Source organism: Euleptes europaea, chromosome 15 (genome assembly GCF_029931775.1).
Source record: "Euleptes europaea isolate rEulEur1 chromosome 15, rEulEur1.hap1, whole genome shotgun sequence".
Taxonomy (NCBI): Eukaryota; Metazoa; Chordata; class Lepidosauria; order Squamata; family Sphaerodactylidae; genus Euleptes; species Euleptes europaea.
In genome coordinates, this window is record NC_079326.1 from 12620210 (window position 1) to 12637466 (window position 17257).

Here is a 17257-nt window from a genome sequence, read left to right on the forward strand (position 1 = left end):
AAGCTGAGATTTGTATAAGTTGTTTCCCTGAGCTACTTTAAAAGACAATTAGTCTGTAGAGAGCTTACTTAAGACTGTAACACAGTTCAGACAAAGCTCCCACTGTGCCTTTTACCATCTTTTCCTCTTTACCCTCCTCTTTAAACATCTAGCCTAAATAAGAGTGCTGTGAGATTTGAAACTACTTACCGTAACTTCTTGGCTGAGAAGATATTGTGCTACTGTTGCTTTTAGATTTTGTCCCTACCTGATCAACACACAGCTGCCTGCATTTTTTAAAAGTTATGTGGCTCTGGGTAAGTTTCCACTGAATGCTATGTTTTAGTAAACTGTCATATTCTTCCACCATTCATATCTGAGTAACCTTTAAAAGAGTCTATTACAATGTATTTAGGATCACACATAATTAGTAAGGATCAGAGAACCTGTGCTTCTAAAAGAACCTGTGCTTCTAAAAGAATTATATTTTGCAGGATTTTTACCAAGTTCCTTCTAAAATAAGAATATAGGAACTTTAAAGTATTAATCTTATATCCTGCCTGGGCATCTCAATATATTTGGGAAACCTGTGCTATGTACAATCATGAGCACATTTCTGGGGATGCAAGTTCCACTGATGTCAATGAGACTATCTTTTGCTCTTCTTTATACAAAATGTAGGATCCCTACTTGTAACCCAGGAAGGATTCTACCATGTTAGTACACTAGACATCTATATCAGTTCTTAGGCTATGTTTTATACAGAGTGTAACCTGAGGTAAATGAAGATTCTGAAGTACTTACAATTGGCAGACAGGTTGCTTAAAGGTAAAGGTCTCCTGTGCAAGCACCGGGTCATTCCTGACCCATGGGGTGATGTCCCGACGTTTACTAGCTTGATGAACAATTCTAGAGAACTCAAAAACTTGTACACTTTTCCCCATTTTGTTTGGTTCTAATAAAAAGATTATGCAGCTTTTGTTTCTAAAGCCTGAAACAGTAAATCATGCAGAGATACAGGAGGCATCCTCCTCTGAGGACTGGTACTTTGAGCTCACATGAGCACTTAATTCCTTCCTGGCAGCACACCACAGACTCCAGCACACAACTTTGACAGTCAGTACTTCATTCCCTGTAGCAGGATGTAAAAGTTGCAGTTTGCCTAAAAAGTAGAGTGTTAAATTATTGATGGGAAGATTTTATTCTAATTCTGGAAAAAAATAATCTTTTAATCCAGATCTTATGAGATGCTGTTCTTAAGATTTTCTCTCTGCTTGTAGAGCAGAAACATCTGCTGCAGATAAGCATGCTCTGCTTTTAATTAACCATAGAATCTGCCAAAATACAGCCCAGATCAATAAAATACCTGCAATTCGAGTTTGTAACTGTCAAATATAGCACAGTCAAGCAGTCTTCAGGCAGTTTTTAAAAGTCCTGATTTATGAGGGGGTTTTGTACTTTGCAAGAGTAGATTCTCTGAACAGTTTGTACAGAGCATAGTGTAGCCAATTACAGATAAGATATAATTACACCACACAATGAAACAAGTATTCCCAAGTCAAAATTCTGATTCTATACCACTGCACTGTGGGCTGATTCCGCTTTCAGGGGAAAAGAATCAGTGGGAAAAAATCTGGACCTAGTCTGGAAGAGCAGCCTAAAAATCCAATAAAACAAATAAACAAATAAACATAGGCTACAATAATTTCAGGAAGCCTTTAAAACATGTGGCAGTACCCCTCTGCTGAGGATTTCTTCTTGTTCTTCTCTATATATCATCCCATGCCAAATCTTCCTTAAAACTAGGCTATGTGTAGCATATTAGTCAAGGTCAAGGATAAATTCAAAAGGGTTTGCAGCAGAGAGGCCTAAAGCAACTGCAGGCACGGCATCTGGTCACCCAGGAACACAAAATATGATCACCCAGTCAGCCACCCCAAGCTGACACAGACTTCCAACTGATTCAAGGAGGCAGGTCAACAATTCAGCAATGCAAACTCAACTAGAAATTTCTACTCATCCATTCAATTCACATAAAACTACCAGGAAGCCACTACATGCCCATTTTAAAATACTGGAACGGCTTTGGACACTTTAAATGGCAGTTATATTTTCACAAATAAATATATGTAAAGGATGTTCTGGTCAAAGCTAATTAAAGTAAACTGGGATGGTACTTACCTACTACCTGGAACCAGTATATATTCTAAGTCTATATAAGGGGGGATTAGAATCTTCTGGCCTGATTCCTTGTACATGTTAAAATCTCAGTCTGCAATTAAACTGTTACCCATGCACCTGGCTGCTCATTCACATAAAGATATAAAACTCCTGGCTGACATAGAGGGATAGCAGGCAGGGAGAAAGAAAAATGGCAATTCCAATTGTGGGCTTTCTCGCACAGAAACCCCACTTTCAGCAAGTAAGATGGCTGCACGAGTAAAAGGGGGAAGGGGGCAGATGCTACACAAGACACAAAAAAGGGGGTTGGTTTTCCCTACAAGAGGGTTCAAGCATCCACATATGTGTCTCCCCAGCCTCTTGGTTGCTTACAGCTTGGAAATCAAGGAGGGGGAGAACTGAAGGGACCATGACAATACCTATTCTGAGGCTACATGCCCTCAAATATTAGAATCTTCTGGCCTGACACTAAAAACATGTTAAAAGTGATGTTTCACAGTAAATCCTCTATGGCATGCTGGAAATAATATGTTGCGTTCATTGTAGCTCTCTCTTAAAAATCACCTTCCCTCGGTTTGCAGACTAGTCAAAAAGGGAGTAACATTAACATCTTCTTCGCTTGTTTCCAGTCAGGCTCTGCTTACCTTTCCTTCAAATCTGGCTGTGCCTCCAAGTGGCACCCGGATATTCCTTGGAGGTAGAGTAAATGCTGGAGCTTCTGTTAGAGCAGGAGACCTTAAGGACGAGTGGTCTAGTGTCAAGGTGGCTTTGGAGATTCTAGTAGCTGTCACCAGTTTCACGTCCCCCATGTTAAGAGCTTCAAAAGCAAGGGGGGAAAAAACAAGAAGAAATATCAGTTTCTTCTTCTATAAGACAACAAATAAAATATTGAGCCAAGCCCAAAACTTAATTCTGTTGATTTCACTGGGAGAACTGGACATGAGTAAGACTGGGAATAGATAGTCTTTCAGGCACTGTAGGTGTCATCACAGAAAACTTGTTGCCTATGTTGTACAAATTCATGTTTTCTGACTATTGTGTCTGACCTAACAAAAATTCTGAAGCATTAACAAAAACCACCAAAAGTTGTTTACTAGAGGTAACATAAGTGTATGACCATCACAAGTACCAATGTCCATTCCATATATTACCATCAATTCACTGAAAAAGCATTCTTCTATCTCTAGTCCAAACTGTACCTGTTGAAATTAATAAGAGCACTCAACTTGAGCTGGAACACAACATAAAAACCACAGGACAAAGCATCATTGACCTAGAAAACTTTTTGGGCAAAAAAGAGAAAAGGTAATTCTACAAGAGCAAGTAGATAAAAAAGCACCAAAACAAAGAAAATGAAATTGGTCTTTGCATGTGTGGAAAAAGCTGGGGGAATAGACTGAACAGAAAAAAACTGTAAAATAGTGAATGAAAGGAAAAAACCAGCAAGCTGAAAATGGGCCCTACTGTTCTTCTCTAATCAGTTGAAATACCTCAAGACGTGCTTGCAACAGTAATAAATAAATAAATGTAATAGTCTAGACAAAGAGTGTGGCTTTTCAAATGGCCCGAATCCATTTTATATAGTTTTCCTAGACAGTGCAGACAGTGTACTACAAACAATTTTGCAACAGCAGTCCACGCAACAGGGAAAGGAAATGAACTAAAAACCCAATGTTTTAACAAGTTGTTCTCCTGCTCACTTAGTATAGACTAACTTTTAAAAATGATGATACCACCAATTTAGAACCATCTGTTTAGCCGTACAGAGAATAACCTACTTTTCTCTTATTGGTTAGAAAAACTGTATGAAATTGATGAACTGAGGGCTTTTGTAAACAGCCCAGGCAAACATTCAGTACCTCCCTCATACGAGTCATAAAAAGCCCATATAAATTATACCCGCTAGGTGCATTTTGTGCCTTGCTATGGCATCAGCCAATCCCAGAACCTACAATCTCCCTTAAGTGCCTACCTATTTAACCCTTCTTGTTCCATTCATTCAATGCCTCTAGGGCATTCCTTCTAGCAGCTCTAGGCAGTCATTTCCAATTTCAAGGCTCTGCCACAGCCAGTCGTGACATGTGGCAGGAAGAAAAACTCTATGGCTGCTATTCCTTATTTTATCCAAAGTAAGAGTTTATGTGACTTCTTAAATATGAAAACTGATGATAAAAAATTCTAAAAATCCTCCGTTGGTAAAAAAAAGCAAAACTTTATTTTCACAACTAAATTGACTCAACCATTGGATATCTGTATGCCAGCAGTAAAGCCAGCTATTTAATAGAACATTATTGCCACATGGACTACTTTTAGCATCTTATGGCACACTGTAGATGAAGGATTTTTAGGTGGTCAGTACACTATAAATTGATACCTAAAACCGACAAGATATTTGTGGCAATCCCTTGCTAGTTTCAAATGGTATTCCAAGGGCACTAGCAAGCATATGCAAGTACAGACACAGGTACCTCTCAAATTCTTGTCACATGCCTGGTTTAGTACTATATCATGTGCCCAGCAGTACATAAAACTGATGTATAGTACAGCCATAGCCCAGTAAAGATGTCACTCTTAACCACGGTTTGGAGACCAGACATAGCTCTGACATACCACCTCTTTCATCTTAGAAGACATTACTTCTCTTGCCAGTATTAACATCTGCACTGGCATTAACAATCAATAGTAACCAAGTTCCAGCTTATTAAAGGCTTACAAACTAGATTCAAACTCAAGTTATGATGGGAACGTAGTTAACACTAAACCTAGTCAATGCACAATTAATGGTAAACCCTAGTTAAGGAAGGAAGTGGGAAATTTGCTCCTGAGAGATGATTTATTTATGTATATCTTGCCTTTCTCCCTAATGGTGACCCAAGGTGGTTTACATCATTTTCCTCTCCTCCATTTTATTTCATAACTCTGTGAGGTAGATTAGATTGAGATTAGGGGACTAGCCCAAGGTCAGCCACCAAACTTCCATGTCAGAGTGGGAATTCGAAGCTGCATCTCCTAGGTCGAAGTCCAACACCCTAGCCACAACACCACACTGGTTCTAAGGGCCCCACAGTTAAGACGGGCCATGTTCAGTGTGCATTAGATCTAATTTCTTTTTATACACACACACACACACAGAGAGAGAGAGAGAGAGAGAGAGAGAGAGAGAGAGAGAGAGAGAGAGAGAGAGAGAGAGAGAGAGAGAGGCCCAGGCAATTAGGTCTTTGGTAATACATAAAATAACACCTTCCAGAGGAAGTGATAGTTTTCAAAATCTCTTGGAAATGTTTCATACCATTCTATCTAAAGCTGAAAATTGAGCTTTAGGTGGTATAACAATTAACAGAAAAGCTTGGGTCACTGACCGCACTGTTATTTACAATGTACAAGGAAAAGCAAGTAAAGTGTCTCCTGTGCATCATCAGCTAACATTGTATAAGGATAAAGTCATTGATATAAAAGTGAATAATTAACTTTGTGCAATCCTGTAGTTAATAATAGGCATTGCTAGGAAAACATGGATTTGTGGGGGAAATTCACTAAAAAGTTGATTAACAAAAAATTATACCTTCACTTGAGAAACTAATTTTCCTTTCTTTTTTCTCCAGCAAAATGAATTTGAGATCACTGCTAGATTCTGTTTCTGAGACAGTCCCTAGCAAAGGAAGAGGATCCACTTGACTTTTTCAGATCTTATGTTCTCACTGGTGCAATTACTTCCAAAAGTCACTGCAGGAGAGCCAAATGTTAAGTAGACTTTTGTGTCTTGTCAAGTCACAAAACCCAGAAAGGGAATCTGCAATAGTATGATCTGTGTCTCCCTATCTATCTGAACAGACACACGTGCTCCCAGAGCCCTGAGACTCCACTGCATGCCTCCTCATGAGGAGCATCAGGCTTCTGATACCTTACTTTATTAAAGTTACACTAGTACAGACGTAACACTAGAGAGAACACAAGACTGGTTTACACATAACAATATAGAAAAGCACCTGTTTTCTATTGTAGGTTCACAATGACAGCTCCACATTCTATGTAAAAAAAAACTGCTGTCCTTTCTCCATTAAGCACTAACTCAAACACACACAAATCCACCATCTGTGCATCTAGTATAATACCCCATTGACTCTCAATGGACAAAACATCCCTGAATAAAAATGCACATCATTTTTTTTGAAGGAGAGGAACTTGAATTGTCCCATCATTTATATTGGTACATATATTGCTAAAGTGTCTAGAAGAATACATTGTGTCTAGAGTGTCTAGAAGAATACTTGCTAAAGTGTCTAGAAGAATACAAAGGAGATGGTATGTTATGCTACTTACGTCTGTGACATGTCAGGCAGCCTTAAAGGAGCATAAGAATTGTCTAGCAAGTCGGATCCTGTGTTCAACAGATCTCAGAAAAGGTGCTCTTATCTTACTCAACCTCCTTTGTGACAGATGGAGGATACCACGGAATCACATTTCCCATTTTTAGAATACCACAGTTCTATGTTGTATCTCGGTTTTGGAATTTAAGTCTGGGGTGTATATTACTCACAAATCAAGTATTTTTAGTACTGAGAACTACTACTTGAGCTGCCTTATACAGACAAGCATCTCAGGAGAGAAAGAGGTTTCTCAATAGCTATTACCTGAGATCTCTTAACTTCCAGGGATTGCATACTCTCCACTGAGCCCATCCTCCCCTACAGCCCACAACAGTCCCTAAGGAAAAGAAAACATTTCTGATTTTCAAGGAATATCATCCCTCTAGAGCAGTCACACTCTTATGGAAATTGGAGCACAGTGACTGTGTAAATCTATTCCAACTTTCCAGACAGGCAAGGCATAATTTTTCAATTGGGGATCCAAACCATCTTTTCATATCGTTCCTCTCTCCCCCACCCCCACTTAATCCCCACAACAACTTTGTGAGGATAGGTTAGATTGAGAGATTATGATGGGCCCAAATTGTGACAAAACCAGGAGATTTGAACCTGGTTGTCCTAGACTGAAACTCTAACACTACGTAGTACTTTGTAACATGAAGTAACATTCAAAATTAAGAAAGTCTTTGCAAATACTACCAAGAGTAAACAGCTGAAAGCATGCACTATTGATTTCAAAACCTCTACTTTAAAAATCCTTCAATCCCTTTATACATTAGCTCAAATTCTTCTCAGTTGATTCATAGCTGATCAATGCATGACAGGCTTCTAATGGCCTCAGCTTTTATATTCTACTGCAATCAGTTGATATTCTGTATTTATAGTTCAAAGAAAATAATTGTAGTCCCTCCACTGCCATCCTAAACTTTACTCTAAATATGGTGTAAACACCATTTAGGATTGCACTATTAGACTATTCAACAATTTTGCTACAACACTGTACTTATGCTGTCAACCAAGTATATCAGTTTCGAACGCAATACATTTTGTTCCTGCTTATTGTAGAACCTAAACACAAGGGGGAAAAAATCAGGACCATTGTTATGTTCTCTTTGAAAGTTCTGTAGATGTATTATTCTGTTCAAATGAACACGCTTAAAACTGAAAATTATCCCCTTCCCCCATCCATTGACAGCAGACTGTATTCTAGCAGAGGCCATAGCTGTAGATACAGCACACATATATCACTGTCTATGGAAGTCAGAAAGAAACACTCATAATGATGCTGTAAGACAGCATTTATAGTATCGATTTCTCTTGCTTAATCCTTTCTTTTAAAAAAGCCACAAATCCTTACAAATTTTCACAGTATGAGCCATAATCTCTCTAATACCCACACAGACTCAATGGTTCAAGCATTTTCTCTTGGGAAAACCCTTCCCTCCACCATCCTGACCTCTTTTTTCTGTCACTCAATGAAGTTCAAAGTGCAAAAAAACAAGAAGAAATTATACCTATCTTGCTGTTCTCACCATAAATTTCTCATAGAAGGCAAATATACGCCAACAGCTTCCAACCTAGTTCTTAATTGTACTGGGTTTCCTCTGCCCAGGTCAGAAAGAGAAGTGAAAGAGGGAGCAAAGTGCTGTCAGAGTTTGTAAGCTTAAAATATATATTTGACTTCATTCCAGAGGTGTTGCAACTCTGCACTTCACAGATTTCTACCAAGTCCAGCCACTTTAACCTAGTGTGACCTCTGACCAAGAGGTGCTAAAATGTAGGGGGGTTTAGTCCCTGAATGGCAAGCACTCATATTACTATTTGTAAAGATTAGCTACTTTACTTTAAAAGGAGTAAAAATATTCTGAGAGACAATGGCAGCCTGTTGTGAGAAGACCCTAGCTTAGGAAAAGCACATCTTCAGGGAACCCAATAGAGTGTACACACAGGGCTGCAAGACACTTGCGGGAGAAGCTATCCCATTCTCTCCCCCCCTCCCCGCTTCCTCCCTTCTCCCTCATAGAATCATAGAGTTGGAAGGGACCACCAGGGACATCAAGTCCAACCCCCTGCACAATGCAGGAAACTCCCCCCTCCACACCCCTAGTGACCAGAAGATGGCCAAGATGCCCTCCCTCTCATCATCTGCCTAAGGTCACAGAATCAGCATTGCTGACAGATAGCCATCTAACCTCTTCTTAAAAACCTCCAGGGAAGGAGAGCTTACCACCTCCTGAGGAAGCCTGTTCCACTGAGGAACCACTCTAACTGTTAGAAAATTCTTCCTAATGTCTAGACAGAAACTCTTTTGATTTAATTTCAACCCGTTGGTTCTGGTCCGACCTTCTTGAGCAACAGAAAACAACTCGGCACCCTCCTCTATATGACAGCCCTTCAAGTACTTGAATATGGTTATCATATCCCCACTCAGTCTTCTCCTCTTCAGGCTAAACATACTCAGCTCCTTCAACCTTTCCTCATAGGACTTGGTCTCCAGACCCCTCACCATCTTTGTTGCCCTTCTCTGGACACGTTCCAGCTTGTCTATATCTCTATGCTTCTCTCAGTCTCTCACTCTTTCCCCCTCCTGCCACCACTTTTTTTACTCTCCCTCTCTCCTCCACGCCTGTCACTTTCTCTCTCTTTCTGCCCTCCACACCCCATCATTCTCTCTTTCTGCCCCCCATCACTCACCTGGCCCCCCACCTGCTTCTCTCACCCATAACAGCAGTGGTGGCAGCGGCTCTCCCAGAATCACAACGGATCTCCCAACTACAGAGATCAGTTCCCCGTAGGGTTACCAGCTGCAGGTTGGGATATTCTTGGTGCCTTGGGGGCGGAGCCTTAGGAGAGTGAGGTTTAGGGGGGTGAGGGTATAATGCCATAGACTCCACCCTCCAAAGCAGTCATTTTCTCCAGGGAAACTGATCCCTGTCATCTGGAGATTTGGTAATAATTCCAGATGATCTCCAGCACTCACCTGGATGTTGGCAGTGCTAGTTCTCCTGGACAAAATGGCTGCTTTGGAAGATGGAGTCTATGGCATTATGCCCTTCTGAGATCTCTCCCCTTCTCAAACCCCACCCTCCCATGGCTCCACCCCTCACATGCATAGGCATGTACACACTAGAGACAAGATTTATCAGTTTCAATTTTAAACTTTTAACATTTCCATGATTGTGTGCAGAAAGCATAGCAGTCAGCGCTCTGACCCAAGCTGTTATCGTCCAATCAGCCTTTTGTCTTGCTTAGGCAAATTGTATTCCTCCTACTTATTAAAGAGGCTGTTGGACTGGGTTGAGAGTAATGACATCCTTGGCTGGGAACAGATTGGCTTTAGAAGGGGTTGGTCTGTCACGGACCACTGTTTAGTGCTCTCCCATCTAGCCAAGAAATATTCCTCCCCCAGAAATGGCACCCTTTATGCGGGTTTTATGGATCTTAAGGGAGCTTTTGATACCATCCTGAGGGAGAGGCTATGGTTGAAACTATCAAATTCTACTGTGGATAGGAGGTTACTATGGCTTATTCAGCAATTTCATACTGACCTCACAGCTCAGGTTAGCTGTGGCAACCAAGGAGAACTAACCGAGCCCTTTGAACTGGTCAAGGGAGTTAGACAAGGGGGCTTAACGCACAGCCAATTTGTCTCGCTTTTGTGCCTTAATAGTAGCGAATCTCTGTGGTCCACACGCACGACCGTCCAAGTGCTGCGCATCGGACCCACCTTAGTCGCGAATTAAGGCAAAAAAAACCGGGTTAAGCAATCCCTGTTTTCTAGCGATCTTTTCAGTGCTAAACCGCTACTTTTTTAAATTTCGCTACATTACTGGAACGCCGGCGTGCGTGTAATCACATGACTAGCCCGCTACTAACCTCCTTTCGTTCAAGGACACGCCCCTTACTGGTCTCCCTCACATAGGCGTAAACTTGGGGGGGGGCTCAAGCCCTCGAGCCCCCCCCGAACTTGCGAGGGGGGACTGAGCCCCCACCCCAAGGCAAATGGCAGCTGAAGCACAGTCCTGTCCTACCTTCCTTTTGTATAGGCTGACCCGGTTTTTGTCACATTTCCTGGCCGTCCCGTCTTTTTAATTAAAATGCCCATTTTGTCCTGTTTTGAATAAGCCCAGCCAGTTTTGTTGCCTCGCCCTCACAACACAGCTTTATTTACACTCGGAAGGAAAAGGCACAACTTTCCAGCTTTGGGTGGAAGCAAAACATGGTCCGTCAATCTGATCAACGCGTTCCCATCCGCTGTGCTGTTGCGAGCCTCTGAAGTGGCACGCTGAAAAATGTACAAGGCTTTCCTTCCCCTCTCCTCTGGGCTGGCCACGAAGCAAAGAGGTGAAGTCGGGATGCACTAAAATGAATGACAGGCTAGCCGATTAGAAACAATGGGAGAGGATGCATAGCCTATTGAAGGAGCCTGGATTGCTAATTGCCTTGCATGAGCTCCATTGAAATACATTACAGCACAAACAGAGTTGCAAAGAAAATGTGGAATGGATTTTCCAGTAAGATCTCTAAACCCAGAGCTCTGGGACTGGAATGACAGCCCATGGGACTAGCACAATCCATCCTGTCATCCACACCAGCTTCTACTAGTGAGTTCGTTTGCAATGTCTGTAAACTTCTGAGGTATGCTAGCTTCACCAGATTGCCGGTTTTCTAACATCTCAGCAAAAAAATACCCACATCTTTTTTTCAGTAGCACCAACGCACCTCCCTCACTCTAGTATGCATTCCACTGCCCCACTCCAAAAAGCCATTTTATGCCTGAGAAGATCAATGCTTAACAGGTTGAGACGATGGTATACCGGAACGCTGGTGTTCCAAGAAAAAAAGGGGGAGAATCACCCTTTGATTGGATAACCCCTCAGCCAATCCTTGGGCGATGTCACTCCCCTGCTATCCCGCACTGCGAACTATCCCACATTATATGGTTGGTTCAAACGCACGGGGAGCCTCCAGCAGCTACTTGTTTCAGACTTAATGTGGGATAGGCTGGCGTCATGCGTTTGATTATCCAGACTTAAATATTGTGGGATTAAAATATTGTGGGATAACAGAGGAGCGAACCAGGAACATTCTGCCCATGCGTTAATGCCCAAGGTTGCCTCCTTGCTCCTCTCTTGTTTAATCTATACCTGAATGATATGGCAACCAATTTCTCAGAGTTTTGCCACCCCCCAAAGCTTGCAAGTCATCCTACCCCAATTCTACTCTATGCTGACGATGCAGTTCTCCTGTCCCGCACAAGAATTGGCTTGAAAAGATCTTTGCAAACTTTTTCTGAGTACTGCTCTAGGGAAGGTCTTAAAATAAACCATCATAAATCTAAAATTATGATCTTCACTAAAAGGAGAAAAATGCCTCTTTTTCGCTGGGTATTAGATGGCTTTGAGGTTGATCAAGTCAAGGACTTTGTTTACCTTGGCATTCTTTTTTCCCATAACCTAAATTGGAATGCCCATCAAAAAGCAGTGTCCAACAAAATTAAACCGGGGGTTGGTGCTATTGTCAACTTTTTTCACACCAAAGGTGGCAAATATATTCCAGGGGCTATTCAGGTTTTTAACCTGAAAATTACCCCAATTATCCTCTTTGGTGTTGCCATCTGGATAACAGTCATCAATGAATCTATAGATCGTCCACTGCTTCAGTTCTTACGAAAACTCCTAAATGCCCCTCGATATGTTGCTGACGTTACTCTTCGTTCCGAGTTTGGCCAACTGTCACTTGAAGCTAGGGCGTGGTTGGCCGCCTTTAAACTACACCTTAAACTGTGCTTTAGCACTGAGGGGTTCCTAGCTTCTCTGAAGCATGACCCTTTTAAATCCTCATGGCAAAGAATCTTAGATGAGAAACTGTCGTTGTTGGGCTTCTCGCAGGATATGTTATTAGATCTTGGGAAAACTGAAGCTTTTACTAAAATTAAAAAGCGCATTAAAGAGCTCGATTATAACAGCACTACTTTTCGTGCTCGTCGCGTCTGTTCATCCCAGTCCTTTGGAATACCCCCTCCACGTGGTCTGCCTGCCTATACATATTATCTGACAACTCCTCGTCTCTGTAGAGCTTTTTGCTTGGCTAGACTGAATGCTAACCCTTCTATGGTAATGCAGGGCAGAATCCTGAATATGCCATACTCAGACAGGATCTGCCCTTGCTCTTCTGGCTCTATTGACACATTAGCCCATGCCCTTTTGGGATGCCGCTTTTACGAGGAACTTCGATCGCACTACATTTCCCCCCTTTTAATATACAAATCCAATGCCTCTGTGACTGACATAATGCCTTTTTTACTAAGCGACAGGGACCCCAAGGCTACATTGTCAGTGGCAAGATTTGTTTCAGTCCTTATATCCCCCCAATACTAGATATATGCTGCTCAAGATCAATTGATCAAGGAGCTTCTAAGGGATAAAAGGAAAGGAAAGAAAGCATAGCATGTCCACAAGCAATAAGAAACACCATCACTGTATTGAAGCACAACCATTCAAGGAGGGTATTGCAGCTGTCAAACATTTTGTTGCAGCTCTCAATTTAATTCCAATGCAACCTGCTCTAATAATGGCCTAGAGGTACAAGGCTGTGAATTAATCATTTTCCCCAGATATAGGGTTGCCAGGTACCTCTTCACCATCGGCGGGAGGTTTTTGGGGGCGAAGCCTGAGGAGGGCGGGGTTTGGGGAGGGGAGGGATTTTAATGCCATAGAGTCCACCTGCCAAAGCGGCCATTTTCTCCAGGTGAACTGATCTCTATCAGCTGGAGATCAGTTGTAATAGCCGGAGATCTCCAGCTACTACCTGGAGGTTGGCAACCCGACCCAGATAGCCCTGGAAGTTTACTTTGTAAACACAAGATGGACACTTCAGTGCCTTGAAAGAGGTTACTATCTTCCTTTTATCCCAATCCCTTCTTAGCATACTAAACAGCCAAATAATTAACAGTTGCACTACTTTATGTGAGGTCAAATTACTGCCACCTGGCACATTGTCTGTGGAAGCCCTATTTTGAGGCTCAGCTGGGATTAGTAGCAAAGAAAAGCTCATCTGTTAAGATGTTTTACTTCTGTCCAAATGCAAGCAAAACATCTTATTTCTTTCTTGATTACATCTAAAAATTGTATTAGTAACAAACTGGGGGGGAACCATTTTAGCCTGCTGCAATAAAACAAGAGTGAGTTTGATTCAAATGGTTTTGAGTAGAGCACTTTGCAGACAGGATCTTTCCCACTTCCTCTTTGTCTTCTTCAGCCTACTGCTCTACATGCAAAGTTGCTTCTGAGGGTAAGAGGACCTTCAGAAAAAGCATGGGATGTAAACAGAGGGGGCAGTTTGTGAGGGAAGTCCTGCTTTTGCATGAGTGGAAGTAACTTCTGTTCATGAAAGCTCTACTTTTGATCCAACCTGCTGAGTCCTGAACTAAATACTAAATACTAAGAAAGACGTTATTTATTCATTGCCTGTGTGTACCACAGATGCATTTTCTGATGCCAGATATGCACTCAGAGACAGAAAAAAAATGTAGCCATCACACAAATTGCCCAGTAAAATACTCTCCGATTCATATTCTTCCTAGAGTATGCAGCCTTCTCTGGAAGATTATGCTTACTTACAGACTGACCCTCAACTTGAAATAGCTACTCAGCCACAACAGTGGACCACCCAGGTGATGTTGGTAATCTTCATGCCATGGAAAGCTTCAGCTGCCAATTTCCACACATTAAGCCTCTATGGAATGGACAGGACATTTCCCCTCCCAGACCTGTTGGCAAACCTGATTCTGGGTCCTGCACAACTGTGTTAACCCTTTCTCATTAGGGCTGCCAGTTCTTCTTTGTCAGGTTTCCTACATCTCTAACGCTATGTTACTATGCTGTTTAACATCTACATGAAACCGCTGGGAGAGGTCCTCAAAGGATATGAGGTAAGGTGGCACCAATATGAGGATGGCACCCAGCTCTTTAACAGCTGAGCCAGGCAAGACTGTAATGGGTTGGGTGAAGGTCAATACACTGAAACTCAGTCCAGACAAGCGGTGCTGCTGGTCAATGACAAAGCTGGTCAAAGACTGAGGAGTCAGCCTGTCCTGGGGCACTCTCCAAAGGAACACGTTCATAGCTTGGGAGCACTGCATACAGTTGGAGGCTCAGGTCAACTCCATGGCATGTAGCACCTTTTAACAACTCTGGCTGGTTGGCTAGCTATGTAGAAGACAAAAGGGGGAAATAGAACCCAGCCTAGAAAAAGGAAGTACCCAAGGTTGGGTGGGATAAAATATATAATTAAAATATATCATTTATCAGAAGAGCTATATAAGAATTAAAATTATTTAAAAATCGTTAAAATAGCACAATGGCATTTCTTAAGGTTGATGTCTGTCACCACAAGCCAAACATGTTTTGGCCTATATGGCCTTCCTCAGTGGTCTATTTAAATCATATATAAAACATGCACACACATTACAAATATATTTACATATACAGGCAACATACAACAGACCAGGCATGTAATAGGTTGTATATATTACCAATTACACCAACATCTGTTAGGATTGATTGTCTTAGGTTTTTATGCTGGGCTGTATGTCTCCCACATAAATTGTGTGCAAGTATCAACCTATTCAAACAATAATTTAAATAGACCACTGAGGAAGGCCATATAGGCCGAAACGCATTTGGCTTGTGGTGACAGACATCAACCTTAAGAAATGTCATTGTGCTATTTTAACGGTTTTTAAATAATTTTAATTCTTATATAGCACTTCTAATAAATTATATATATTTTTCATTATATATTTATTTATTTATCTATCTATCCCACCCAACATTGTGTACCCAACTGCTGGTTGAAAAGCATGATCTGGCCACAGTGATCTATGCCATGCTCTGATTATATCCAGATTAGATTATTGTAATGTGCTTTATGTGGGGCTGCCTTTTAAAACGCTCCAGAAATTTCAGCTCATCCTAAATGCAGCAGCCAGGGAATTATCAGGGGTTGATACAGGAATCATATTACCCCAGTAGTATAAGATCTGCACTGGCTGCCCATTTATTTCCGGGCACAATTCAGAGTGTTGGTTTTTACCTTTAAAGCCTTAAATGGCTTAGAGCCAGGGTATTTGAAGGACCACACTCATCCCATATTGTCAACCCACAAGTTAAAATCTGACTCACAAGACCTGCTCTCTGTGCCCCACCTTCAGATCTTTATTTTTTGGCTCAGAATACTCAGAACTTTGGAGAAAGCTGATTTTCTCCAGAGCCAGGTTTAGATGAATTTCAGATGTCCTCCTTCCACAATTTACACTCACCACTGCCACTATAGGCATGGGAACCACAGATTCATTTCCTTTTCCTGACTCACACAGTCCTCCTAAGCAACTTCCCACTAGTGTCTTTTTGAATAACGGGTCACACTTCAGCAGTTTTCTCATCCAAGGCAAATAAATAAGAAGCAGCTGCAGCCAAGGTGTTATAACTCACTCAGGGCTTGCCCGGTACACACTTATGGCTCCCAGCAGCTCTACTTATTATTCAGCATTTCTCCTGTGACTTTAAAAACAATCTAAGGATCAGAAAATGATACAAGGCAAGTTTTTCCTATCATGGTCTCTCTCCATGCCAGGAAATGCTAAAAATGCTAAAATTCTGCATACCAGCCTACTGCTAAGCAAGAGTTCCGGGGCTTACCTGAAGCCCCATTTGCTGGCTCGGGAAGGGGAGGCGGCAGCAGAGCAACACTGGTTTTCGCCATGACAAGGCAAATGGCGCCGGCCCAGGAGACTGCGTGGCTGTGTCAGCCTGCTTTTGGCGGTTCCTTGGCCCGGTTGGCCTCAGCCAATCAGCTCTCACCCTTCCATTTTAAATCTGCCAAACCCTGGCTGGCAGGGGTGTGGGCAGAGCTTAGCAGGCAGACCTCAGATATGCAATTTTGTCTGTGACAATCGTTTCTCCAATTCTAGACATTTTAGCATTATTACTTATGCACAAAATTATGTTTTGCATGATTTATCACTAGAGTTTAAAATTGTCACCAGAGGCTTAAAAAAGAAAAGAAAGCAAAACGTGGCTGCATTCAATAAGACTGAAGAGCAATTAATGTGAAGTTATAACCACACTGTGTGTGTGTGAAGTGCCGTCAAGTCGCAGCCGACTTATGGCAACCCCTTATGGGATTTTCAAGGCAAGAGACTAACAGAGGTGGTTTGCCAGTGCCTTCCTCTGTATAGCAACCCTGGACTTCCTTGGTCGTCTCCCATCCAAATACTAACCAGGGCTCTGACCCTGCTTAGCTTCTGAGATCTGACGAGATCAGGCTAGCCTGGCCCATCCAGGTCAGGGATAAAACCATACTAACTACCACTATATCCCTTTCTTTCAGAACATGCTCTTTTAATAAATCTTTTAACTCTGCAAGTAATGAGAAAGAGTTAATTTAAGCATGTGCTGAAAACCTTACTTTGCAAACAAAGTTCTAACTGCCAGTTTAGCTTTCTCTGCCAAGCCTGGATTTATTAATATACTGGTGGTTTTGTGCTTGTGAAAATTAATGGTAAGTGTTAAATTGATTAAACTGTTGAGTTCTATATAAATGCAATTAAATCTAAATGCTTCTTTATAAAACATAACCAAGTGTTTTAAACAAATACTGTTAAATTTCAAGCATCACAACATCTTTAGATGTTTTATCTGAAACAGCAGATTAGGAAGTAGTAAATC

At 41.7% G+C, this 17257-nt stretch overlaps 1 protein-coding gene across 2 annotated transcripts in view; it reads right to left on the bottom strand.

The window, feature by feature from the left end:
• The window catches only part of MYLK (myosin light chain kinase), a 160921-nt gene extending 157949 nt beyond the window's left edge, over positions 1 to 2972 (bottom strand). For both annotated transcript variants that reach the window (XM_056861086.1, XM_056861087.1), the window contains exon 1: positions 2805 to 2972. In XM_056861086.1, the coding sequence (XP_056717064.1) occupies positions 2805 to 2969 (165 nt within the window). In that variant the 5' untranslated portion in view covers positions 2970 to 2972. The remainder of the gene's footprint in view (positions 1 to 2804) is intronic.
• Positions 2973 to 17257: the final 14285 nt, after the last annotated feature.